At 44.9% G+C, this 26,667-nt stretch overlaps 2 protein-coding genes across 5 annotated transcripts in view; one reads left to right on the top strand and one right to left on the bottom strand.

Annotated features, from left to right (window-relative positions):
- The window catches only part of AKR1D1 (aldo-keto reductase family 1 member D1), a 78,836-nt gene extending 75,958 nt beyond the window's left edge, over positions 1-2,878 (bottom strand). The window contains exons 1-3 of one of the 4 annotated variants that reach the window (XM_079932326.1): positions 2,825-2,878; positions 2,459-2,600; positions 1,108-1,261 (exon numbers count right to left, since the gene is read on the bottom strand). The gene's annotated coding sequence lies outside the window, so the exon portion shown is untranslated. Of the gene's footprint in view, positions 1-1,107; positions 2,677-2,824 lie in introns of those variants that run through there. The other 3 variants (XM_079932325.1, XM_079932324.1, XM_079932327.1) reach the window with 3 other exon arrangements.
- A 337-nt stretch (positions 2,879-3,215) lies between these two features.
- The window catches only part of CREB3L2 (cAMP responsive element binding protein 3 like 2), a 120,862-nt gene continuing 97,410 nt past the window's right edge, over positions 3,216-26,667 (top strand). Inside the window, exon 1 of the mRNA XM_079930958.1 lies at positions 3,216-3,739. Coding sequence (XP_079787084.1) covers positions 3,638-3,739 — 102 coding nt within the window. The 5' untranslated portion in view covers positions 3,216-3,637. The remainder of the gene's footprint in view (positions 3,740-26,667) is intronic.

Genomic DNA, 26,667 nt, shown 5'->3' with positions numbered 1-26,667 from the left:
GAAGGAAATCCTGGGGCTTCCCTGGTGGCGCAGTGGTTGAGAGTCCGCCTGCCGATGCAGGGGACACGGGTTCGTGCCCTGGTCCGGGAAGATCCCACATGCCGTGGAGCGGCTGGGCCCATGAGCCATGGCCGCTGAGCCTGCGCGTCCGGAGCCTGTGCTCTGCAACGGAAGAGGCCACAACAGTGAGAGGCCCGCGTACCGCAAAAAAAAAAAAAAAAAAAAAAAAAAAGAAGGAAATCCTGGCATTTGCAACAGCATGGATGGACCTTGAGGGCATTATGGTAACTGAAATAAGCCAGACAAAGAAAGACAAATACTGTATAATCTCACTTGGGTGGAGTCTAAACAAACATACAAGCAAACTCATGGATACAAAGAGACTGGTGATTCCCAGGCAGGGGTTGGGGATGGGCAAAATGGGTGAAGGGAGTCAAAAGGCAATCTTCCAGTTATAAAATACATATACATAAGTCCTGGGGCTATAATATACAGCATGGTGGCTATAACTAGACATTGTGGTGATCATTTCACAATATATATAAATATCGAATCATTATGTTGTACACCTGAAACTAATAAGTGTGATATGTCAATTATAGCTCAAAAAAACCAAACAAAACCAAACCCAAAACCAGACAGGGGAGCAAGCACTGCTACTTTGTTTTGTTTTTTTGGTGGCGCTGTGCAGTTTGCAGGATCTTGGTTCCCCCACCAGGGACTGAACCTGGGCCACCACAGTGAAACTGTCGAGTATTAACCACTGGACTGCCAGGGAATTCCTGAGTGCTGCTACTTTTTAAGGGATGCCAGAGAAGCTGGAAAAAAAGTCAGCTAAATTGTTAAGTCCTAATTATGTTAGGGGAAGGGACAAACTCTAGACTCAAGATATAGAACAAGAAATGTGCTGGTGAGAAGTCTTCATACCTTGAATGGGAGAAGCATACATGCAACAAAGGAGGCTGAAAAACCATGTAGGAATTGTGACATTACTCTATTACTATGGCAATACAGATAAATTTAACCAAGCATTTAGGAAACCAAGTACTATGTTACTGATTTTATGAAGGAAAAAGTCAGTGGCTTAAAACAATATAAACTTCTTACCTTTAGTTTGTGCGGGTCAGGAATCTGGGCATCGCATAGCTGAGTCCTCTGACTCTGGGTCTCTCGCAAGGCTGCAGTCATCTCAAGGCTCAACTCGGGGAGGATCTGCTTCCACAGTCACTCAAGTGGTTATATTAACAGGGTCCAGTTGCTCCTGCGTTATCGGATTGAGGGACTCAGTTCCTTGCTGGTTGTTAGTTGGACACCTTCCTCAGTTCCTTGCTATGTGGGCCTCTCCATAGGGCAGCTCACAGATCAGAGCAAGCAAACGAGAGGAGGAGAGAACGAGCCAGACAGGAGCCAGAATATTTTTTGACATTCCATCACTTTTGCCACATTCTCTTTGCTAGAAGGAAGGCCCCGGGTCCAGCCTATGCTCAAGGGGAGGCAGTTTCAGAGGGTGTGAACACCAGGAAGCAGGATCATCGGAGCCATCTTAGAAACTGCCAACCACATGGGGCAAAACCAGGGACTGACGTTGCCTAAGGCAGAAATGTTTGACAGATACATGCTTGTATTCCAGTTGAAGGAGGGTGTACATGTTTCTTACCTCACTTGCTCATGCTGAGTCTTATGCTAAGAAAAATGGAAAAAGTTGCTAAAAATTGAAAAGGTGATCTATGAAAAGGATGTGGTGAAGGAGGTAGCAGACTGGAAAATAAAAACCAAGGACTAAGAGAAAAATGAGAAAACTATTTTACAAGGAAGGTACGGGGCCCATAAACTAGAATTTCTACTTACGCATTAAAATATTCTCCAACGACCCAGGAGATAGGACCAGACAAATGGAACAGTTTCTATAATAAACTACCACTTAAAGACACCATAGAGTTCTAAGACAAAATTGGACTGACCCTATCCACCAAAAAAATACTTGCGAAGGGAACAAAGTAACACCTCCATACCGGAATGTGCCACTGTAAGAAACTTCTAGAGACAACTGGCAAAGACTCCCTTACATTTAAAATGAGCAAACTATATATGCAAGCACTTTGTTTCCTTAAAAGGAGTCTGACACAATACTGTAAAGCAACTATACTCCAATAAAAATTAATTTAAAAAAAAGGAGTCTGAAAGGAGGAAAAAAAATCACAAGTTGAGGAAAAATAATTTAGAAGAGGCTATCTCTTTCCCAATATAGGCAGGCCTGGTGGTCTGTCCCCTGCCCATCTCTCAGGCCACCTCTCCCCTCACTCACTCCCTGGCACCTCAATCCGCAGCCACACCTGTCTCCTTGGCTGTCTGTAAGACACCAGCTTCTCCCCAAACCTCATTTCATTCAGGTCTGTTCCCAAACGTCACCTACCCTGATGGCTATCTAAAATAGCATCTATCTGCCCCATCCTCTTACCTTTCTCTGATTTTTCTTTACAGCAGTTACCAGTTTCTGACATTATACGTTTCTTTCTTTACCTGTTTATTGTCTGACTCTTCCACTGAGGTAAAATCTCTATGACCTGGAAAAGGAAGCCGTTGGCTCTTTTCGACAATGTCTGTTGGGTAAATAAAAGAAAAAAATAGAATAAGGAGAGCCCATAAAAAACACGTCAGGAGAAGAGTCTAACAGAAAGCAGGAGAAAAACCTGAAGCACAAGCAATTACAATTTGCCAGATATGTGCTAATATAAATATATTTGTGTGTAATATGTGACTTATTTTTTAAAAATCCTGAAAGACTCAAATGAGCTAAACTACTTGAAAATATTTAGGACAGTACGTAAATCGGCGCTCCCAGCAGCACTCTCTTCCTCTAGACGCGCGCGCTAATTTCTCTGGATTCTCAGGCGACTGAGCGCACCCTCCCTCTTATAAAATGTATTCTTGTCGCTATTTGATTGGCTGTCCCTCCCAGGCGCTCCTTCCTCATTGGTTGCACCCCCAGTCCATCACTCCTGGGCTCAAGCACTCCGTTTGTCTGCTGCCGCAGACCTCGGCTGCCGGCGGTAGTAAAACCGGAGTAGCTCCCCGATGACGTCAAAGGCGCTGCCCGCCCACATTCCAAAGCTTGGGCGGAGACTTCTCGCTGCCCCTGCCTCTGGACGGAGAGAAAGACTTCTGATTGGGTAGGGCGGGAGAAGTGAGCATCCGATTGGTCCCCGCCCTGGAGGGAGGAGGAGACATAGCTGTGTCCTGGAGCAGAGCTGAGGAGCCCTGGGGAATCTCAAAGTTTGTGTCTGGAGCAGTAGTGGAAAGTGAGCTTATTGAGAAGGGCTTTTCTTGGGATGAGTACTGATCTCCTGCCTTTATTTTGGATACACACCCTGCTCTATTCTCCTCAGCCTTCGGTCTGATCTCTAGACAGTCTGTCTCCTCTGGGAATTCTCAGGTCTCCGAGGACGCTGAACCGGAGCCCTTGGCAATTCTCTCTCAGGCAGAGGAGCGAACGTTTTCCTTTCTAAGTGCATAAGCTACACGCATACGCACACACACGCACACACACTCACGCAGAGGCGGATCTCGCCCTCCGAGGCCGCCCTACCCGCTCCCCTCCTGCCCTCAGCATCCTCGGCCCAGCGCGCCTCGGACCACCATGGAGGTGCTGGAGAGCGGGGAGCAGAGCGTCCTGCAGTGGGACCGCAAGCTGAGCGAGCTGTCAGAGCCCGGAGAAACCGAGGCTCTCATGTATCACACGGTGAGGACTTGGCGGGGCGGCGAAGGGGCGGCTTGAGAGGGGGAAGTGTCATGAAAGGAACAGCTTGGGACAGGGAACTGGGAAGGAAGCATTTGGGAAGAGCATGCCCGGAATGGAGAGATCTGGGGAGAGGTGTGGTTTTTCTAGCTGAACAGTGAAGGTGGGCCGCTGTCTCTTTTAAACTTTTGATAATAGTAACGACGCTTTGTATTCCTTCAGCAACTTATACTCTTTTCCCCGAGGGCTTTTCACATATGCTATATCATTTCCTATTGCGCTGTAAAGCAGGAGAAGGCGTAGATGTTTTGATAATCTGCCTCTGTTTAGTTTGCTACTAATTGTTGTGGGAAGATTTTTTAAAAACTGGGCAAAATAAAGTAGCATTTTCTTTCCTTCGCTGTCATATTCTTTCTCTTCCTTTACTATCTTATTTGAATTTTAGGAAGTGTACCTGTGTGTGTGTGTGTGTGTGTGTGTGTGTGTGTGTGTGTGTGTGTGTTTTGAAAAAAAGCCCCTTCATATTAGGAGGAAGACTACTTTATTTGGCTCCTTTAACTGTCCAGCCAAGAAATCTGCTTCCTCCTTCTTCAGAGGAAAGATCAGCAAAGGAGAATGGAAAATCTGAGGCAATGCATATTTCAGAAAGGCTTTGGAGAAGGTGGGACAGCTCACCAGTTCCTTGCTCAGTCTTATGCCTCAGAGATCCCTTTGGGCATTAAACTGTCACAGAGCACACACATTTCTTATAAAGTTTTCAATTTCAAGTTTTTGGTATTAAATTTGCAAAATGAAATTTTGTTTCCAACAGCCAGCACTGATAGTATGACTTTATTGTGAGATCTCTTTGTTTCTTTTTTACAAATGCAGAGTTTGTATAGAGAGAGACACTAATGAGAAAATGAGAGGCTTGGCTATTTCCCCTTCATGATTCTTTTAATGGAGTCAGTGCCAGGATATTTGAAACTTTTGCAAAATGGCCTGCAGGCTCCACCCCTTTGGCCTTTGCCTCTGGCTGACGTTATTTTGGGAAAAGGGATGAGGGCCTCCCTGTGATTCCCACCAAGGCATTTGTGGTGGCTGAGAATGGCTTGTTGAAAACATGCCGAGTGCAGGGCAGAGAGGTAGTGGAAGTTCATGCCGGGTCAAAAGCCAGATGTGTGGTGTGATCTTCTGGGCTTTGCTCACTGAGTCTGTCCCGAGGACACTACGTGGGCTGCCTTTGGATTGGGGGCCCAGATGTGCTTCCTGTCGCCAGGACAGAGCTCAGAGAACGTCAAATATCTTCTCATAGTATCTCCAGATGTTTCTCCTGACATAGGCCACATTTTAACCATTTGCGAGGGGCAGCTCTTCTCTTTTGTTCTCACGAGTACTGTGAGAGTGTCTCATCCCGCAGCTGTAATGCTCTGGGTTGTCTTTCAGCTGGTGGGATGAATTATGCACAGCATCCACATTCCCTTTCTCCAGGCCTCATGACTTGCATTTCTGAGATCTTATTCCAGGGTTTGAGATGCTACCCGTGACTGTGACATTAACTTCAGGCAGGACAGCTTGGACTGGCTCTAACTGACATCTTTATGCACAGTTGCAGGGGTAGAGACCTTACCTTCCTTTTGGTAGCAAGGGCTTAATTTTTCTATGTCATTGTAATGAAGCAGTGATGGGTGATTATTTTTCTTCTAATTTGATTTTTTTTTAAATTACTTTTATGTAGGCCACTTAGGGACGTGTTTCTCTTCTGGGCAGCTCACTCACATAAAATGCCACTCGTCATTGCTGCAAGCCGTGGCCCACAAACTGAGTATATGAATTAGTGTTGAAAGACGTATTGGATTTGGTAGCACAGACAACTGGGTTATATTCCTTCTAAACTAAGGGGAGTTTGGCAGAGATTTGAAGATAGATAACTTTCCCATCTGTTTCTTGAACTCTCTTGGGTATCCAGTTGCAGAGCTGGTTATTATTGCCATTTGTCCATAATGAGAAATGACCTGACCTCCAAGTGGAAAAAGGATGGCCTGATGATGCATTCACTCACGATTTATTTGTTCTTTCAATGAATGGTTATTGAAGAGCTTCTATGTGCGAAACACTGTTCTAAGCAGTTGGGATACATCAGTGAACCAAAAAAACCTCAAAATTCTTGACCTTGAGAAGCTTACACTCTAGGCCTGAAGTAGGGGAGAATGTTATCTCAGCAGGATGAAAAGCCACAGCAAAGGCTCTAAGGTGGGAGTGTGTCTGGCATGAGCTTATGGTAACATCACCTTCTGTTTTAGATCCCCCCATTTTTGTCAGTTTTTTTCTTGGAAAAATGCAGGTTACTTCTGAGGCAGAGTGCCTGTTTGTGTAATGGCCCAGTGAAACTTTCCAAGTTGAGTGGATTAGGCATGACATAGGGAGTGGAGAGCCTGCAGGGAGGGTAAGGTACACATGTAAGCTGGGAAATTGGTAAGATAGTATAGCTACCATCTATTGTATATTTATTATCTGAAAGGGAGGGCTGGCTTCATGGGCCTGCCACCTGTGCAGTCCCACAGGGCCCCACACTTTGATGCTCTGCTGTCACCATTGTGAGATCCTCAATAATTTTTGAACAAGGGCCCACACGTTTGCATTTTGTAGCAGGTCCCATAGATTATGCAGCTGGTCCTCATGAAAGGCATTGTACTTAGTGCTTTACAAAAATGATGTATCAGTGGGACTTCCCTGGCGGTTCAGTGGTTAAGACTCCGAGCTTCCACTGCAGGGGGCACAGGTTCAATCCCTGGTCAGGGAACTAAGATCCCTCATGCTGCAGGGCACAGCCAAAAAAAAAAAAAAGAGGATATCTCAATGACCCAGTGAAGGAGTCATTTTACAGATAAGAAAACTGAGCCTTAATGAGTTTAAGTGACTTGGTAAAAGGTCATTTAAACTCAAGTCTACCTGCCTCCAAAGCCCAAGCTCTTGCCCACTATGCTGTATGAATGGAGGATCCAGACTTAAAAGGAACTGAGTCAGAGGATGGGGAGCCAGAAATTGCTGAGTCTGAGGGTAGCTAATATTTAACTGAGGTGGCAGTGGGGCCACCAACCCTTCCTAGCATGATCACTCTCTTTGCTCTAAATAGGAATTTAGCTACCACACGCATGATTGCTAATGCCCTGTGTTAGCAAAACTGTCACCTACCTGATTTTAAAAATATAGAAGTTGCCCGAGGCTGGGATTGTCACGTCTCCGAGGCGGCTTCTGTGAGCCATCAGGAGCAGTGTTTTTCTCATTTGGTTAGTTCTGAAGAAAACTTCTGGGTCCACAAGGACAGAGGCTTAGAGGAGACCGTTTCAAAGTCTATAAAATAATGAACCACACAGAGCGAATCTGGACTTGCTCATTAGATCCTGAATTATTAGAGCTTTGGGCTTCCTCCTGAAGCTGAAAAAATAGTTCCCATACAGATGATGAGATATAATTTTAAATCAGTGAGTAGTACATTTAGGAAAGCTATTGCTTCTAGAGTGGATACAAGCTAAAACTGGTTTCAGAAAAGATGGCAGATATAAAAATGAGGAGTGTATATATTATGGTTTCAGATCATTGCAAGAAGCCTTGTCCCTTCCCCTAAACCTTCCAGGATGCTGGATGTTTCTAACATTCATGTTGTGTTTCCTGTAAGATTCTGTGCAAATTACATTTCTGGGAATTTACTGTGGGATTTTGCAATTTAAGGAGCAAAACAGTCTATAAATCTTATCTATGTATATTATTACATGCACTGACTATATCTGGGCGGATGCTCAAGAAACAGATGGCTGATGTTTTTCTGGTAAGGGGACTTGAGGGACTAGAGGTCAAGAGAGGGAAGGAGGGAGAGGGAGTTACTTACACACTATCCCTTTCGTACTGTTCAAACTTTTACCTCCTGAAAATATTTAGGAAATGAAAGATGACAACTTAAAGGCACCACATAAAACTGGACTAGAGGTAATTTTAGCCTGCATTTCCTCGGGGAGAGAGAGGTTTCTGGTGCTCACTCAATACCACCAGCGTTGGTGGAGGCCTTGGGTAATGAATAGAGGAAGCAGGAGTGCTTGCTAGGAAAGGGCTTTGAGGATGGAGGATTAACAGTGGGTTTGTGTATGATAAACTTCGTGCTCTTGGTAATTTTCTTGTAGCTCAGTTTAGCAATCTGGAAAAGGGGGATTTTATCAATTTTTGCAATGATTATTTTTTTTAAGGTATACAATAGGATACCTTTTCTTTGCAAAGATAATGACAGAGCTTCTGCTTGGTATTTCATTTTATTTTATTGAGGTATAGTTGATTTACAATATTATGTTAGTTTCAGGTGTACAGCACAGTGATTCATTTATATATATATATATTTTTTCTTTTTCCGATTCTTTTCCCTTATAGGTTATTGCAAAATGTTAAGTATAGCTTCCTGTGCTATAAGAAGGTCCTTGTTGGTTATCTATTTTATATATAGTAGTGTATATCAGTTAATTCCAACCTCCTAATTTAGTTCTGCTTCTTTTAAATACTAAACTCATGTAAATCCAGTTCTTTGTAGAATTATTAGTGGTTATGCGCTTAAATTTTATATCCAATTGGTTCTTAAAATGAAATGACTGAGCCCAGAGGGTGGGGTGTTAAGGGTCGGTTCCACCTGCCTGGTGAGCGGATGTGAAGGCCATCTGGCTTCCACATCCATCGTGATTGCCGGAAGGTGGATGGCTGGTCTGAGAGGCTGGTGGTTTCCCCTTCCTCTCGGCGGCCCAGAGACTTGATAGGGCCCCCTTGGGATATGGGAGCTTTTGGTTTGATGTTCGCCTCCTATTGTTGGCCTCTGGCCAGATTCTGAGTGGGACCCTGGGTCCTTGTGGCTTGAGAAATCATTACTTCTGGTCACCTGACCTCCACCAATTGAATAAAGGTAATGAGTCCCAGTAGGAGACAGAATTGTGAAGTCAGTATAATTTGTCTTCAAGGCCCTACTTCACCTTTCTTCACCTTCACTCCTTTCATGTTCCCCTCGCTTCTTGGACCCCAAGTTGCTCACTGTAATGGTGTTCTCTTTCCAACTCCTCCTCTTTAATTTTGTTCTCAGGAAAGATTTTTAAGCTTACACTAAAAATTTCAATATTAGTAAAGCTAAACATATGACCCCTAAATGGGCGTTTATATTTAACAATAATTTCTTGAATCTCTAAATGGAGAACTGTAGGCAATAGCCAGGTAGTAGGGGAGGAGTATTTGGGGAGCTGGGGGGAGCTCTCACTACCCCTCTGCATGTGGCCCCTATTCATAAGGCGGCCTTGCATATATGTTGCTGATTTAGCTTATGATCTAAAGAATTTTCATTGTTTTGGTGAAAAATCTTTGATTCAATTAGATTATTGTCTCTGAAATTGTTCTCATTGTGTTAACATGGGTTGGGGGAAGGTGGGCTTGGGCACAGTTCTGAAAGATGAGAGGGCAGTACTGAGTTTTGTACTTGCCCTCTTTCTTGAGTGATCCCTGAGTGATAATATCCTATTGAGCTCTGATGTGAAGTCGCTCTGGCAGGAGAAATGAGGCACTGGATCTAGATTAATAATTGAATTAAATGACAATGCTTGCCGCTGCGAGTAACTGAAAACTGATTCACATTGCTTACACAATAAGTGAATTATTCTGTCACGTTGCAAGATGCCTAAAAGTATAGCTACATGTTTGGCTGATTCAGCAGCTACTCAGTTCATCATGGACCTAGATTCCATCCATCCATAGGCAGGATTCATCTTCAAGTTGGAGGCAACCAGAAGGCAGCTCATATCCATATGAGTTTCAGGTGTTCAAGTAAAAATGACAATATCCAAAGGGAGAAGAGAGGTTGTGTCTTCCCTCTGTTCTTTTTTAAGATGGAAGAAACTTTTTTTAGATGCCTACCAGCTGATTTCTCTTCGAGCTTTATTGTCAAGGATGGGATCACATCATCATTTCTGAACCAATGGCTGGAAAGGGATTTACCTGATTGGCTTAGATTAGTCATGTGGGAATGGAGGAGCTCTTGGAGCCTCAACCAGCATGACCATGTGTAATGATCATTAGTCAAATAGTCTGAGTTGGCAGACCTTTCCTTCACTAAAAGTTGTGTTCATTTAGCTAATGGCTGTTTTTCTCACAAAGGTGGGCTAGCAAATGGAAAATTTAAAACATTTAAGCATGGAATATCTCTGCAATGCATGCAAAGGCTATCATGGAGGGGGTACTGCTGTGTCCCAACTCATGAATGAGGAAATGTAAAATCAACTATATTATCTGAACTCTCTGCGTCAGGGTCAAATATCAGGGCTGGAGGTAACTAGCTGAGCCTGTAATCATGATCACGGTGCAAGACGAGAATGACTTTTTCTGTTCGAGGTCCACACAGCCTCATCTCCGCAGGCAGAGAGCTGAATGCCATTTTTCAAAGAAGCTGTTTTTCCAGTTGCATATGGCTATTCAAACACTGATAAGGTCAGAGTGTGCCTGTTTGCGGTTTGAACTGCCGGCCTCAGCCCTGCAGGGCTCTGACCTGTCTGTGGACTGTCTTGGGGCAAACGGCCTTAGGCTTTGGCTGGGAGATTGGTAGGACTGAGGGTCTAGGGCTGCAGAGTGTCTGAATTGCTTGTCAGTGATTTTATGAATGAGGGCATAGTGTTTACATTCCCTGACTCAGTAGAGTCAAGCCTGAAATGAAATGGTGAGATTCACCATTGGTGTCAACCTTGAGTCTATTCCCCCTTCTCCCTGCTCACCACATGCTCTCCGGCTCTTCCAAGTGACCTCATTTTTTCCCTGAATGGAATTGTCTAGGTTACCCACAAGGCACATAGGAGGTGATGGCCCCTTTTATCTATGGAGAATCTGAGACCTCGAGCAAAAAAGAGACCTCAGCTGGAACACAAGCTTCTTGAAGGCGGGGGACATGACTGTCTTTTCTACACTCCCGAGCACAGGATGCTCAGAGATATGTAATACTTGCTCGATGCACAATTATGTAGAGTAAGGCAGTCTTGGAGAATGAATAAGCTCAGTGGCCTTGGTCTCTTTCGTTAATGTATTTTTTTTAAAACTCTGGATGCTTGTAAATGCCTCCGCAAGTCTGAAAATTTAATATGAAAGTGACTTGAGTAGTTTGATGTCAATAACTTTTCTTGTTTAGTTTTGAGACCCACATGGGAGGGAGGATGATTCTATCATAGTCCCAGTTTCCGCTAGAGTAGAGTTGAAGGCAGCATTGTGGAAAGGGTGTGCCTTCGAGCCAGGCAGATTTGGAATCCAGGGCCACTGGTTCTCTGGTGACCTTGGGCAAATAACCTCTCCTCTTTGGGTCTCAGTTTCTTCACATGTCACTGCCTAGCCCATAGTGTACACACTTTTTCACCCTCTCCCCTAAGTCAAATGTCTTCTTTCTGGGGAAGAGGTATCCCCACCTCAGGAGTCTGATATCATTCAGGAAGCACAAGGGACCTGTAATTATTCTCTCTCGGGCATCTTCATTTCCTCTCCTCCGCAGCTTCTGCCTTGTGCTGTAAACACAGGTCTCTGCCTTGAACACATGTTTGCCAGATGCTGTTGCCCCTCCTTGCTCCGCTTGTTTTTTCTCTCTTGTTTACTGCCAGGTTTTCTCAGGCAAGTAGTCAATAGCTACGGCCTCCGTTTCCTCAGTTTTTTTCTTTTTTTTTTTTTCTTTTTGCGGTACGCGGGCCTCTCACTGTTGTGGCCTCTTCCGTTGCGGAGCACAGGCTCCGGACGCGCAGGCTCAGCGGCCATGGCTCACGGGCCCAGCCGCTCCGTGGCATGTGGGATCCTCCCGGACCGGGGCACGAACCCGTGTCCCCTGCATCGGCAGGCGGACTCTCAACCACTGCGCCACCAGGGAAGCCCCCATTTCCTCAGTTTTTACTTCTGCCTCCTGTTTGTTCTGGTTCCTACTGCTGCCTGAAGGTTCTCCAGCTTCTCTCTAACTGCCCCATCCACTAGTCTTCTCTCCATCCTTAGCTTGCAAGGCTTCACGGGAACATTTGGCAATACTGACCGACCACACGTTCATCTCGTAACTCGCTCTTGCTTTGGCTCCCATGATACCCTGGGAGGCTTAGATTTTCCTCCTTTACTGGCTGCATTACCACCTGTTAAACGTGAGCGTTTGGTACTTGGTCTTGTGTTCTCCCTGTACACTCTCCTGGGCTCCTCCATCAACTTCAATACAGCTGGTTCTCAGATCTTTACATCTGTTAGTTGTCTGTGGATGGAAACTGGGAGATCTTTGGAATATGACCCAAGATCTTCTGGGCCCTCATGAGCTGTAGAGTGACTCTGGCTGGGTAACCTTTGAATCTTCCTGATGCATTACTTTGAGAAGAGCTGAGAACATTTTGATCCCCCTTATCACCGCACCCCTGTTATCTCAGGGGATGTTTTGTGACTCAGCTCTCCTGCAGTGTAAACCCAAGAGAGGCTCATGAGTCATTGCTGGGACACAGCTGTTTCTTGAGTCAGTGTCACTCATCAGATGCAGGCTGTGTTTTGACTGGGTTCATACTTATTCTTCAGCTTGGGAAGCACTTTTTTGGTGCTCTGCGGTGGTGTATCTAATTTTTTTCTAGGACTGAGTGGAAGGTCAGTGCAAAAGTCAGGTATAAGTTCTTAGATCTTGTACCATTGATCTTTCTGGTGTGTATAGCTGCTGTCGAGCTCAGTTACAGTTGCCTGATGTTGAATTGCCTGCCCTTGAATTGCTCTATTCTGGTATAATTTATTTATCTAAACTTTATTGACATTACTGAAGAGCTTTTAAAGAATTGAGACGGGTGACACTGAGCCACTCAAAGTTGTATGCCTGCTTCTTGTTAGAAGTATCTTGGAAGAGAGTTTTTCTTTGGCAAAACTCGTAGTACAAGTTACTTCACATCCTCCATCTCAGTTTATCCTGCTGTAAAATGCTACATTTGTATTATGGTCCCAGAGGTTCCTTTTAACTCCAAAGTTCTGTGCTGAGTATCATGCTGTCACCCTTGAAAGTCTCTGATCTTTAAAAAATGGGTGATTTAAAACAACAACAACAAAGGTCAGTTGATTACCTCTTTCCTTTGGGCACTCAGTTGGTGGGTATAGTTTTGCATTTTGTAGCCTCTGTTTTCTGAGAGGTAGGAGACATTTTTTTTTAACATCACACACACACACACACACACACACACACACACACACCACACACACACACACACACCCCTCTTCAGACTTCTTGGCAAATTAGAGGAGTCTGGGGAAAAAAAATCTACAAACAGTTTTCAGTCGTCTGAGTGGAAAATCTTGGTTTTTTAACATTTCATATCTTGGAAATGTCTGAATAGTTTTTGTTTAAAGGGAAATTCCTTTTGGCTGAGAAAGCCTACAGGATTCAAACTGATAGGGTGATTTTTTTAGGAAACTTGGAGGAAACAAGGATGTGTGATGAAAATGCTTTCTCACTAGCCAATTGTGTCAAACAGACATTTAAATCCAAGGTTACCAGTCATAGCATTTGAAAGATTCAGCCATTAACTCCTTCCTTCCCCTTGCTTCCTGTCTGTACATCCTGGGGAAATATCTCTCATCACTGGTCCTTCCTCCAATTTGAGGAACTTAATGAACTGCTTTTCTAAACCTGTGCATGTTCTAGGCAGGAGGATATACATTCTTGACCTTGTGGTTCTCCCAGCAGAGTGGGAAGGGAGATATGTAAAGAAGTCATTAAATCACAAGTCATTAAATATCTGGTGTACATTTTGCTTTAAAGCTGCGTTCAAAGTATTTCTGGTACACAGAGGGTGGAACAAGAGATCTGAAGGAGATGAAGAGTTGGAGAGCCTCTCACTGAAGAGGTGATATTTGCATTGGGTCCTGAAGTATAAATAGGAGTTCTCCAGGCCGTGGGAACAGCAGATACAGAGTAGGAATGTATAACATGTCATAGTTGATTCTGGGAATCCCAAGTGGTTTTATGTAGTTTCGAGTAGGATGCTCTGTGGGGAGTGTTGGGAGATATGATAAGATCATACAAGGTTTGCATGCTTTGTTAACCATTTGGATATTCTTTTGTGGGCAGTAGTGTGGGAAGCTTTTAAGACTTTTAATAAAAAAGAGACAGGGAGAGAAGTGTATTTTGGAAAGGAAACCCTAGTGTTTATGAAGTATGGATTGGAGGGGAGAATTAATGGCAGCAAGGTGATCTGCTGGCTGGCTATTTCGTCCATGAAGTAGAACAAGGCACCATGAGGGCCTTGAACCTGACAGGGAGCAGAACATGAATACAAGAAGGGGTTAGGGGCTGGAGGTGAAGACTTGGTGGCAGTGGGGCGTGCAAGGGATAAGGGACGCGTCATGGTTTCTGATGCGGCACACTGAGCTGACGGTGCTGCCCTTCGTGCAGGAAGATGAGTTTGCTGGGGAAGATAATGAGCTCAGTTTGGGACATGGTGATTCTGATGTGTTCATGGCGCATTCAGGAGAGGTACCTGAAAGGCATTTGGAAACATGGGTCTGGAGTTCTGGAGAAGGGTCTGGAGATGTAGATTTGGGTGTTATGAATCTCATGGGGGAGAAGTGAAGCCAATAGTCCTAATAAGATAGTCCAGCGAGGTCCGGGGGAGAGTGAGGAGTGTGAGAGCAAAGCTGAGAATGAAGCCCTGGGGACACTTGAGGCGTTAGCAGGAGAAGAGAAATCTGCAGATGGAACTCAGAAGGAATCAGCAGAGAAAGTGGAGAAAATCCAGGAAAATCCAGGATCCAAAGAGGGGAGGGTTGCTATGGAGTGGTCAAGATAAAGAAGGGCTGAGTATGCTCTTCAGCTGCCTGCCAAGCACTGTGTGGTGTTAGCTCAGGGCGGGACCGTGTCCTGGAGCCGCAGAGGTCCCCCGAGGGTCTGGACCTGTGGGCATGCTCTCTGGCTTTGTGCCCAGGGAGTGCAGGCCTTGTTTCCAGGCAAGAGCAGAAACTGCAGAAGGGCAGGTGCTGGGAGTAAATATGCATGGTAGATAATATGTACAATAGTGCCTCTTTCTTTCCTTTTGTTTTTGTAAAATCAGTCCTCAAAATTGGCCTTGGAGACTGTCCCCGTGCCCGTGCAGTGTTATGAAGGTCCTTTCTTCATTCTTCTCTCCACGCTGAATCCACCTATTCCTGATGTCCTTCTCGTGAGCGAGGAGTAGTTTGTGCCTGGGTCCCTTTGTGCATGTGTCATTTAGGAGTCTCAGGCTTTGGGGCATGCAAAAGGAGGGTCTCTGGATTCATTAAATCTGTATAAGACAGTTGGGATTTAGCAGATGCCTAGAAGTCTTGAGCCTTTTCCTTTCTATATTTCTGCTAACTTCCCACTGAGAAAGTATCAAGTGGACCCAGTGGTTGCCAAAGATAAGTTTGATCACGGAGACATCAACGGTATTCACATGTTAGGAAAATAGAAAAAAACCAAATTGACCCCATTTTTAATGACATAATAATAGGGGCAGGTGAGGACAAATGGTTTTGTAATAAGAATATGAGCCTGAGGGCTTTCCAGTGGAAGCAACACTAGAGTAAATGATGTCTCTTCGAAGAAAATGTGCAGCTCCAAGCAGTGCCTGGGTTTCAGGACCTAGAGAGGGGACTCTGGAGGGCACCCTCCAGTCCTCCCCGTGCCCGCTGAATTATGGGGCTCGATTCTACCTTTGCTCTCTGTTTCCCTGTATCCAGGATGTTGCTTTCATGGCCCTCAACCCTCCTGGGGAGATGAGGAACAAGAATGGGAGGAGAACTCTGACCCCAGGACTGAAGTTGGGCCCAGGAAACAAGGGGGTGGAGAATAAGGAGAACTCTGCTTTCCAACTGACTGCACAGGGAGAAGCGGGCAGCCCTTCTCAGCCCAGAGCAGAACAGACTCCTGTGAGGTGACACCGAGTTGAGAATTCACCCAGCACAGTTCAGCTACAGTATGGGTTAAGTTGGTCTCTTGGCTGACTGGGAACTGATTACTTTTTTTTAATATATATATTCTTTTCCTTTATGGTTTATCATAGGATATTGAATATAGTTCCTTGTGCTATAAAGGTAGGACCTTGTTGTTTACCCATCCTGTATAACATAGTCTACATCTGCTAATCCCCAACTCCCAGGCCTTCCCTCCTCCACCCACTCCCCCTTGGCCACCGCAAGTCTATTTTCTACCTCTGTGAGTCTGTTTCTGTCTCATAGATAGGTTCATTTGTGTCGTATTTTAGATTCCACATGTAAGTGATATCGTATTTGGTATTTGTCTTTCTCTTTCTGACTTACTTCACGTAGTATGATAATCTCTAGTTGCATCCATGTTGCTGCAAATGGCATTACCCTGTTCTTTTTTATGGCAGAGTAGTATTCCATTGTATCTATGTACTACATCTTCTTTATCCATTCATCTGTTGATGGACATTTAGGTTGTTTCCTAAATGTGAATAGTGAATAGTGCTGCTGTGAATATAGGGATGCATGTATCTTTTTGAATTATAGTTTTGTCTGAGTATATGCCCAGGAGTAGGATTGCTGGATCATATGGTAATTCTGTTTAGTTTTCTGAGGATTCTCCACACTGTTTTGCATAGTGGCTGCACCAACTTACATTCCCACCAACAGTGTAGGAGGGGGAACCGATTACTTTCAATCATGTTATTTCAATAACTATATGTCTTGTGAGTTTGAAGCACTTGTGTTACCAATTTTTTAAAAATAGCCTTAATTTTTTATTTTATTTATTTATTTTATTTTATTTTTATCTTTTAGCCTTAATTTTTTAGAACAGCTTTAGATTCCCGGCAAAACTGAGCAGAATGTACGGAGTCTCCATACATTCCCTGCCGTCCGCCCACCACGCACAGCCTACCCCACCATCAGCATCCTGCCGTTGCAAACTTTTGGAACGTGGATTCATAAGCTGGGGTTACCTGTGGCAGCTTTTGACTTTAACTTTGTGTTTTGAAATTAGTCACAGCCAAGCTCCCTTTTGTAATCCAGCAAGAAGCCAGGTTGGTCCACAAGAGCCTCAAACACATGTGTGTGTGTATAGGCTGGCCCTCCATGCGCCCCCGCCCCAACCTCTGCCTGCTTCCATTTACAAATGGCTTAGGAACTGGACGTTGTCCTTTGGAAAGGAGGGTGGGATTGAGTGGGGGACATACTGTATTGTTTCGTAATCACAGAACCTGAAGCCGATCTTTGTAGCTATGACTTTGAACTTCCTACCCTGAGATAGTATTCATTTCTGAGGCACTGCCAGGAGTTGTTTTTCTGGTTCTGCTCTGGATTTGCAAGTTTTCTTTCCAGGACTCTCCTGCAGCCCATGACCTACATTTGGGAGCAGCTGGAAGGCCTGGGCTGTGGGTTGGGGAGGCCGAGGAGGTCAAGACCAAACCTAGATGGAGACTAACCTGACCCCCTTGTGTTCCAGGGCATCGTGCTCTAACTGAAGGTGCCCAGTGACCCTGGCAATCTTAACATACACATACATTTTTGTGTTTGATGAGAAAGGGAGGCAGAGAAGTAGCAGCCAAAAAACCATTTGGTGTTTCAGCTGTGTTTACATATTAGGAACATGAGGTGGTTTTATTTTATTTTATTTTGTTTTTTTTAACATCTTAATTGGAGTATAGTTGCTTTACAATGGTGTATTAGTTTCTGCTTTATAACAAAGTGAATCAGCTATACATATACATAGATCCCCATATGTCCTCCGTCTTGCGTCTCCCTCCCACCCTCCCTACCTCAACCCTCTAGGTGGTCACAAAGCACGGAGTTGATCTCCCTGTGCTATGCGGCTGCTTCCCGCTAGCTATCTGTTTTACATTTGGTAGTGTATCTATGTCCATGCCACTCTCTCACTTCGTCCCAGCTTACCCTTCCCCCTCCCTGTGTCCTCAAGTCCATTCTCTACGTCTGCGTCTTTATTCCTGTCCTGCCCCTAGGTTCTTCAGAACCATTTTTTTTAGATTCCATATATATGTGTTAGCATGTAGTATTTGTTTATCTCTTTCTGACTTACTTCACTCAGTATGACAGACTCTAAGTCCATCCACCTCACTACAAATAACTCAATTTCGTTTCTTTTTATGGCTGAGCAATAGTCCATTGTATATATGTGCCACATCTTCTTTATCCATTCATCCGATGATGGACACTTAGGTTGTTTCCATCTCCGGGCTATTGTAAATAGAGCTGCAATGAACATTTTGGTACATGACTCTTTTTGAATTATGGTTTTCTCAGGGTACATGCCCAGTAGTGGGATTGCTGGGTCATATGGTAGTCCTATTTTTAGTTTTTTAAGGACCCTCCATACTGTTCTCCATAGTGGCTGTATCAATTTACATTCCCACCAACAGTGCAAGAGGGTTCCCTTTTCTCCACACCCTCTCCAGCATTTATTGTTTGTAGATTTTTTGATGATGGCCATTCTGACTGGTGTGAGGTGATACCTTGTTGTAGTTTTGATTTGCATTTCTCTAATGATTAGTGATGTTGAGCATTCTTTCATGTGTTTGTTGGCAATCTGTATATCTTTGGAGAAATGTCTATTTAGGTCTTCTGCCCATTTTTGGATTGGGTTGTTTGTTTTTTTGTTATTGAGCTGCATGAGCTGCTTGTAAATTTTGGAGATTAATCCTTTGTCAGTTGCTTCATTTGCAAATATTTTCTCCCATTCTCACGGTTGTCTTTTCGTCTTGTTTATGGTTTCCTTTGCTGTGCAAAAGCTTTTAAGTTTCATTAGTTCCCATTTGTTTATTTTTGTTTTTATTTCCATTTCTCTAGGAGGTGAGTCAAAAAGGATCTTGCTGTGATTTATGCCGTAGAGTGTTCTGCCTATGTTTTCCTCTAAGAGTTTTATAGTGTCTGGCCTTACATTTAGGTCTTTAATCCATTTTGAGTTTATTTTTGTGTATGGTGTTAGGGAGTGTTCTAATTTCATTCTTTTACATGTGGCTGTCCAGTTCCCAGCACCACCTATTGAAGAGGCTGTCTTTTCTCCATTGTATACATGAGGTGGTTTTAAATCAAAGGAACCTAGTGTTTCCTTTTGACTTAAATACAGACTTATAGGAGGAAACTGCAATTAAGCTTGGCCCAGCTGAGAGATGGATGGTTCAGTGGATTGAACATGATGAGTTTTCAGCTTTCTGATTCCTACTCTTCCTATTTCTGCTGTGGATTCTGAATATCCTGTTGTCTGCTGATCACTCAACCGCTGGGGCAGAGGGTTGGTAGAAAAAACAGGGATTTTGGAGTCAGCACTGACTTCATAGCCCTTCTCACCACCAACAAATTATTTATTCAGTGCTTCCCAGCTCTCTCAACATGGCACTAAGAGAAAATGATGATATCTGCCCGGGGCATTGAAATAGTGAATGAGGCTGATCACAGCCCAAGTGCTCTGTGGGCTCTAGCCTCCACTCAGGGCATTCCATAGGCATACTTGTTGGGAAGCTCACCAGAACAGTGATGAGCACATCATAGGGAGCCAATGAAATGTTTGCCAAGTGAATGGATGAGTGAGTGATTCTGGGCTTATGACCTGGTTCTGGCACTCCCTACTCTGGGTACCTTTCTGAGGTTGTTTCACAAGGCCGTGATAGAGGATGAGTGACATGATGTAAGTGAAGTGTCTGTCTCTATGTTGGGTACATGGCCTCTGCTTAGGAGATAGTAGGTTCCTGCCCTCCAGTTTTCTATTCCAGTAATTTCAAGGAGGCATAGGAAGAAATGCTTGCTGAATTCTAAACTGAAGGAAAAAAATTAGTAAATAGAATAAAGCTTCTCTAATGTGACCTAGTTATTTTGCTTGTTTATTTCTCTAGTTTTACTGAGATATAATTGACATATAACATGTGAGTTTCAGATATACAACACGACTTTATATATGTATATATTGCAAAATGATCACCACAGTGAATTTAGTTAACATTCATCATCTCACAGAGTTACAATTTTTTTTCCTTGTGATGAGAACTTTTAAGATCTACTGTCTTAGAGACTTTCCAATACACAATACAGTATTGTTAACTATAGTCACTATGTTGTACATTACATCCCCAGGACTTACTTATCTTATAGCTGGAAGTTGGTACCTTTTGGCCACCTTCACCCTAATGTGGCCTAATTGTGATGACATTTAGGGGGGGAAAAAACCCGAAAAGTTTTTTCAGTTCCTACCTGAACCTTTTTAGGCTCAAGGCCTGGTATTGATTTGCATGACTGAGTTCACACTTCGATTTTTCAAGCACCTGCTTCTGCAGAACTGAAATTCTTTGTAGGTTTTGAGGGGGGTGGGGATTGGTGGCAGGTGTTAACATTCTTCAAGTCACAAGAGGCAAGGCATGTAGGGGCCGGCCCATTCCCTATTCCTGCCATCACCTGAAACAACCATCTGTGACTGAGATGATTTACATTGCTTTTTTAATATAAATAGCGTTTCTGGGTCTGACTGTGATAAGCTTAAGAATTCATTAATAGGAAGAGAGTGGGAAGGAATGGTAAGCGTGATGTGGAACAGCCCCTGGGGGCCCTGCCCACAGCATCAGGGGGTAGTGCTAAAGGGCTCTCCATCTGCTACGGCACCGCCTGGCCCCTGGACCTCCCCAGCAGTGCAACTTTGAGTGCTGTTGGTAAGCTGCAGCAAACGCGTTAAAGCCACAGGCTCTCCTTCTGACCCAGGGCCTGAACGGACCTTCCAAAGTAGTTGATGTAAGGAGAGTTCAGCAAGGCAACCTCCCCTCAGTCTGCTTGCTTGGGAAGCAGAATTCTAAGTTGGTTTTCTCTGGCTGCCTTTTGTGTGGGCCAGCTAGCATTCTAACAGAAGGTCCATAGGGGTTCTGGCATGTGAATGGACTCACATCCATAACGCCTTGTTATTATTTTGGCAGTTTCAGTAGGACTTTGAGAGGGAGATGTTAGAAACCTGTGTCCAAATCTTCATCCCCTCTGGAAGTTATAATTTTTATTGTAAACAAACACACCAAAAAACCCATTGCTGATAATGGGGTGAATGCCAAAGAGAGAAAAATCCTTAGCTGTAGAGGCTAACAAGTTTGAATGAGTAACCTGACGGTTCTTCTCTATGCAGCTGCATATTTGCAAAACAGCAGGCAATTTGGGAGACTGGTTAGCCCTTCATTGGTTTTTCATGAAATACAGATGATTTTCATGGAGAAGTTTGTTCTTTGGTATTTTCCAACCAAAAGAAAAATATCCTGGTAGGTAGATTTTTTTTTTTCTTATTGCCCTTTTGAGAAACCACTGCCTGTGCCCAATTTAGAAAACAAAAGCAAACCAGAAACAAAAGTTTCAAGATTGCAAGCGTATATGTCACTTGGCTTTAAAATACAGTAATTGAAACATGTAAGGGGGCCTACTTATGAACCAAGAAGTCTAGATCGAGGCCATCTAGGACTGGCATAGTGGTTGAACAGTGCCAGTGGGACCCAGGATTGTCCCATCTTTTCATTCTGCCGTCTTTAGCAGGTAGACCTTTATCTTCTTGGGCATTACCTCACGACTGCAAGATGACTACTTTACCTCAGGTATAACATCGGCCTCCCCGGTAGGGAGAAAGTGGGAGGGCAAAGCAGAAGAGGGGGATACCTGGACTTGAAAAGCCAAGGCTTGCTCTGAGGTCCCCAGCAGAATTCCTCTTAGGTTTCGCTGGCCACCCCTCACTGAGGAGAAACCAGGAAGGTGTTTTAGCTGGATACCTTGTTACCTTGAACAAGATTGGCATGTCTGATTGTGAGGAGGGAGGGCAAGATGGACGTTGAATGGTCAAGCAGCAGTGTCTGCTGTACCACAAAAGAACATTTTCCCAAACTTATAGGATCCTAGGTCTGGTAGGGACCTTTGAGGTGGCCAAGCACCGCCCCTTCCTGCCACAATAAGGGAATTGCTTTATTTCCTTCTACTTTGGCTCCATGTGCCCAAAACCCCAGTTGCGCTTTTGGGCCCTCCTGGGCTGGGCTGCTCATCCCTGGATGTGTAAACTGCCCGGAATGTGAGTGGGCTATGAAGAAGTCCCTTTTGCAGGAGAGGAGAGTGGCAGGGATGCGGGCAGTGTGTGTATGGGTATCCAAAGGTCTGATTATGCTTCCTCAGGAAAAGCAGCCAGCCAACAATAATTACTGGGCCACCTCTGAGTGCAGAACCTGGAATCCAGTCTCCTGGAATGATGACAAAAGCCAAGGAAGACTCAGCCCTGCCCTTGAGAAGCAAAGCCTAGCAGGGCCCCCAGAGCAATGGCACATGTGTGATGTGTGCCGACTGTGAGGAATGGCAATGGTAGACCAAGCAGCCAGGCCAGGAAGGCAACCTGGAGGCACTGGCTTTGAGCAGGAATTTGTAAAGATCTGTTATTTGGTGGAGAGTGATGGTGTGTAACAACACTGATTTGAGGGTAAGCAGCTTTGCCTGGTTGGAGCCATTTAATAACAGTGGCCTGTAGCCTGGTGTATTTTCTTTAGAAGAGCAGCCTTGAGTTGACAGTGTTTATGGATTCCTCCCTGCGTGCAGAGGGGGTGTTACGATGGGCAGATTTATTGGAACATGTCAGAAAGACCACTATCTCTGTACCAGCTTTCCCTGTGAATTTTCAATTTTAATCCTCTCCTTTTCCTAGGACTGACTGGTAGCCCGACATTTCATTTCTCCTTTGCTTCTCCTGTTTGAGATTCCTTCTTTGGGGGTGCAGCCGTATCCTCAGTGCTGGATCTGTGTGCCCGATAGTGCTCTGGAGGGCATCCTCCAACCTTGCCTCTGAGCCATGTGGTAGAGGAGGCAAAAATGAGGCGATCAGTGTCTCAGCGGCTGTTATGCTCTACAGTGGACCAGGTGGACGGTGTTTGGCATTGAAAGTATCTGGTGTATTAGTCTGCTTGGGCTGCCTTCATAAAATATCATAGACTGGTTGGCTTGAACAACAGACATTTATTTCTCAGAGTCTGGAGGCTGGGAAGTCCAAGATCAGGGTGCCAGCAAATTCTGATGTTGGTGAGGGCCCTCTTCCTGGCTTTCTTCTTGCTGTGTCTTCACATGGTGGAGAGAGGGAGCAATCTCTGGTCTCTTGTCCTCTTCTAAGGGCACTAATCCCATTATTGGAGTCCCACCCTCATCACCTCACCTAACCCTAATTACCTCTCAAAGGCTCCATTTCCAAATACCATCACATTGGGGGTTAGGGCATCACTATATGAGTTTTGGGATGACACAATTCAGTCCATAGCACTGGGGATTCACTGGAGTCTCATGAGGCTCCTAATTAACAAGTAGGGGTGACCAGACAGTGTGCTTTCTACTGGACGAAACCTGTAACAGTTGAAAACCTGTAGAGTGGCAGTTCTTTAAAGCTGAGATCATGAATTCAAGTGGGTCTGGGAACCTCCTGGAACCTCCTGCTCTCCAGGATTTGTAGGTACACTGCACATGGGCATTTTTCATCACATTTTCAAAAGGCATTCATGACCCCAAAATGTTAAGAGTTTCTGTCCTGGAGATTGTACTTCTAAAGTGGAGGCTGAAAGGGGTGAGGTCTGTGCACAGCCGGTGTCCACTGCCAGCATCCTGTGTACATGGATGAGACCACCCTGCCCCCGTGATACCCCCTCGTCCCCCCAGCATTCCAGAGAAGCCCTGCCTCCTCTTGCTGCTGTGCACTAATTAGACTCTGACTGCTGACAGGTGAGCTTACCACCCAGGAACTAAAGGAGCTCTTTCCCCAGAAACTGCATGGTTTGTACCTTAAACCCTTTGTCTTTGTTTTTTGGGAAAAACACATTTTATTTTATTTTTTTGAAGAATGCATAAAAAAATGAGTGGCTTACATCATAAGCCAAAAAACAATTCTTGCATATTAAAGACATTTCATAGTATTCTCAAGATACTGACTCAAAGTAGGCAAAAGTTGAAGCTGCCTTTTCCGACTGTAAGTGGAGGGGTCTGGCCCATATATTCATTCATCACAGCCAGGGCTAAACCCTAGTTTGCCCTTATTTTTTCTCCTCTACTTCCTGGTCCTCCCACATCATGAATTCTTCTCTACATCCATTTTGAATTTTATTTGACTTCATATTATGTATTTCCTTTAAGCCATTTAAATCATTTTTGAAACATGGTAAACGTAAATACCTTTTTTTTTTTTTCGTAAATACATTTTAAAAGCACAGACCTTCCTAGAATCTGGGCTTAACCTAAGGCTGGCTCACTCCTGACCCAGGCACAGTCCCTAAAGGACGCTGGAGGCATTGGCCTGGGTTTCATCTCCCCATTCCCCACCCCGGCTTCCTTCTTCTCATCTCCTTCCTATCCTTTTTCTCTTTTTGTGTCTTTTGCTCTCCTGGGCCTTTCCCTTCTTCTATGACTGTGCCCTAACTCTGCCACTGTTTCTAGAGCTTTGCTCAGCCCTGATGGTATGAGGACCCCAACTCAGGGTTTGGAATCTGTTCTTAGATTCTCCTGCCTCATTGCCAGAACTTGTGGTCTGCAGCTGATGATGGCATTCTGGAGGTTGTCACATTAATGGTGTGCATTGCTGAGGGGGGACTGGAAATTGCAGTAATGACTTTCCAAATCTATGCAGTAGCTAGAGACCCAGAAGGGGTCACATTGTGGAGTAACTGGGCCAACGTATAAATAAGGAGCAGGAGTAGCCAAGGGATGAGCTAGTCACTCTTAGAGGTCACTGAGGAATTTCACTGGTTAACAGTGGAAAACTTCTTTCCTATTTTGCCTTTCTTGTTTTTTCCCCCCCTTCAGTTGAAATACTGGGGACCTCCAGGTCTAATGGTTCTGTCACCTACACTGAGCAAGCCTGGTCCACTGGTTGGGGAAATCTGGGTCTAGTTTTGCTAGTTACTGGTGTCTGTAATGCTTGACTCTGGGCACCAGCAATCCTTCGCACCCCTTTCTCCAGTTGTGTTCGTCCAGGCCTAGGGGTGTGGCCCACGAGTCTAGGTTGTTCTAACTGGGCCTCTGGCCACCTCCTTGGCTGACCTCACCCACAAGTTGCTTTAGGCCCAGTGAACCCCCTGGAATAGGAAGGCTCCTGCCGTGACCACATCCATTGCCTATAGCAATGGTTCTTTGTCTTCGCCACACGTCATGATTACCTGGGACCTAGTGCCTGGGTCCCAGCCCACGCGATTCTGATCTAATTGGTTCTGGGATGAGGCCTGGGCGGTAAGATTTTTTTTAACAGCTTCCCTGGTGATTCCAAAATGAAACCAAGGTTGAGAGCTGCTGGCTGGGGGCTTTGCTACTCAAAGTGTGGTCTGTGGACTGGCATTATCAACGTCATCTGGGAGTTAGTCACTGATGCAGAATCTACTCCAGAGTTTCCAGATGATAATCTGAAGGTCCACAGCTCCCAGCTGATTCCTGTGCACGTTCAAGTGTGAGAACCAGGGGTTAGAATGTCCTGCTGCCCCTCCTGTGAGGGATAGAACCCCCAACCTGGAACACCGCATCGAGTACTGATGCCAGGTCAGGCTAGATGGACCCCAAGAAACTGACTTGCCCCCCATGAGCCCTTCCTGGGGGTCAATTCTACACCTGGATTAGGCTCCCTCCCTTTCCTGACTAATCCCTTCTCTACCTGTCTCCTCAGAAGTCCCAACATGTTTCAGTGACTGGGATACAAGGGTCTAGGCAGCAATCCTATTCTGAAATTGGAGGCCAGTGGAACTGGTTGCAGTCTGTGCTTTGGGATGTCTCGGCCTGATGGCCTGACCTTGTGGTGCTTTGCCTGGTCAACCTGGCAGAGTTTGCCCCGTCCTGACCCTAGGGGGTGGAAGTAGGGAAATCAGACTAAAACAAAAGTTTCATGAAAGACAATGGAAAAAAAAAAAAACACCATGCTAGAGGTGGGATGATTAGAACAGAGATGACAGGTGCGAAGCACAGGTGTGGCTCTTCCCTCTGCTTGCCTGCAGCAGGTGCCCCCTTTTGGATCCAGCTCTTTTACCTTCTGAGCTCACTCAAGACCCTAGTCCTAGTTCCCTAGTTCCCACGCCGCAATAGGGCACTCCAGGTAGATGCTGCCAATTCCTCATGTTTTGCACTTAAGATACAACTACTTTGAATTTTCTTTTTCCCAGAATAGCAAGCAGCATTTACTACTCATATGGTGATTCTCGGGTTTCTTAGCACAACTTCTGAGTTCGAGTTCTCAAATAGCCTCTGAGATGCCCTCAGTGCCCTTTGCCTCAATTTGCCACTCTTGTACCTCTCGGCCCTCACAGGCAATTGGTAAAACGAATGCACGCGTCTCGGAGATTGTCATTCTTGTCTCCATCCCACAGATCTTTCTGGGGCAGCGCTCTACCCAGCGCTGCAGGGGGCTGGGACTTAAGGAAGCACGAACTTAACAGGGACCCAGCCCCCCTCCTCATTGCCTCACCCCTGCTCAGTTCCTTTCCTTCCTCATCACTTGGTGGGAATAACAGTGGATTTGGGTCATGTAGCTTCCTGATCCCCAGAATCACTGCCTGACCAGGCTCCCCATTATTTGAACACAGTGTGACCTGACTTACTAACCTTCATATACCGTCAGGGCTGTCCATTACTACCTTCCTGGACCATTGCTTTTATGTTGATTTGAGCTCAGGAGTCAGGCAGGTAAATGAAGGAAGCTGATCTGGGAGATCCTAGGGGTCAGGGACTGGAAAGACTGGGAGAGCTTGGGACCTGTTCAGCAGAATCTGCAGCCCCTCAGGTCCAACAGACGGTGCCAGACAGGAATTTGGACCCACTATTGGCAGATGATCTAGCTTTCAAAGAAGTCAGAAACACAGATTTTTGTGTAAATCTCTTGCTTTTTAAAAGTTGCCCCCCTACGCCCCGCCACCAAATTAAAGAAATGAACACAAGTAGAGATAAATCTTTACAGGGCATTCAGAGAT

Source organism: Stenella coeruleoalba (genome assembly GCF_951394435.1).
Source record: "Stenella coeruleoalba genome assembly, chromosome: 9".
NCBI classification, from domain to species: Eukaryota; Metazoa; Chordata; class Mammalia; order Artiodactyla; family Delphinidae; genus Stenella; species Stenella coeruleoalba.
The sequence above is the reverse complement of the archived record's forward strand: the minus strand, read 5'-3'. Positions and strand labels throughout refer to the sequence as shown.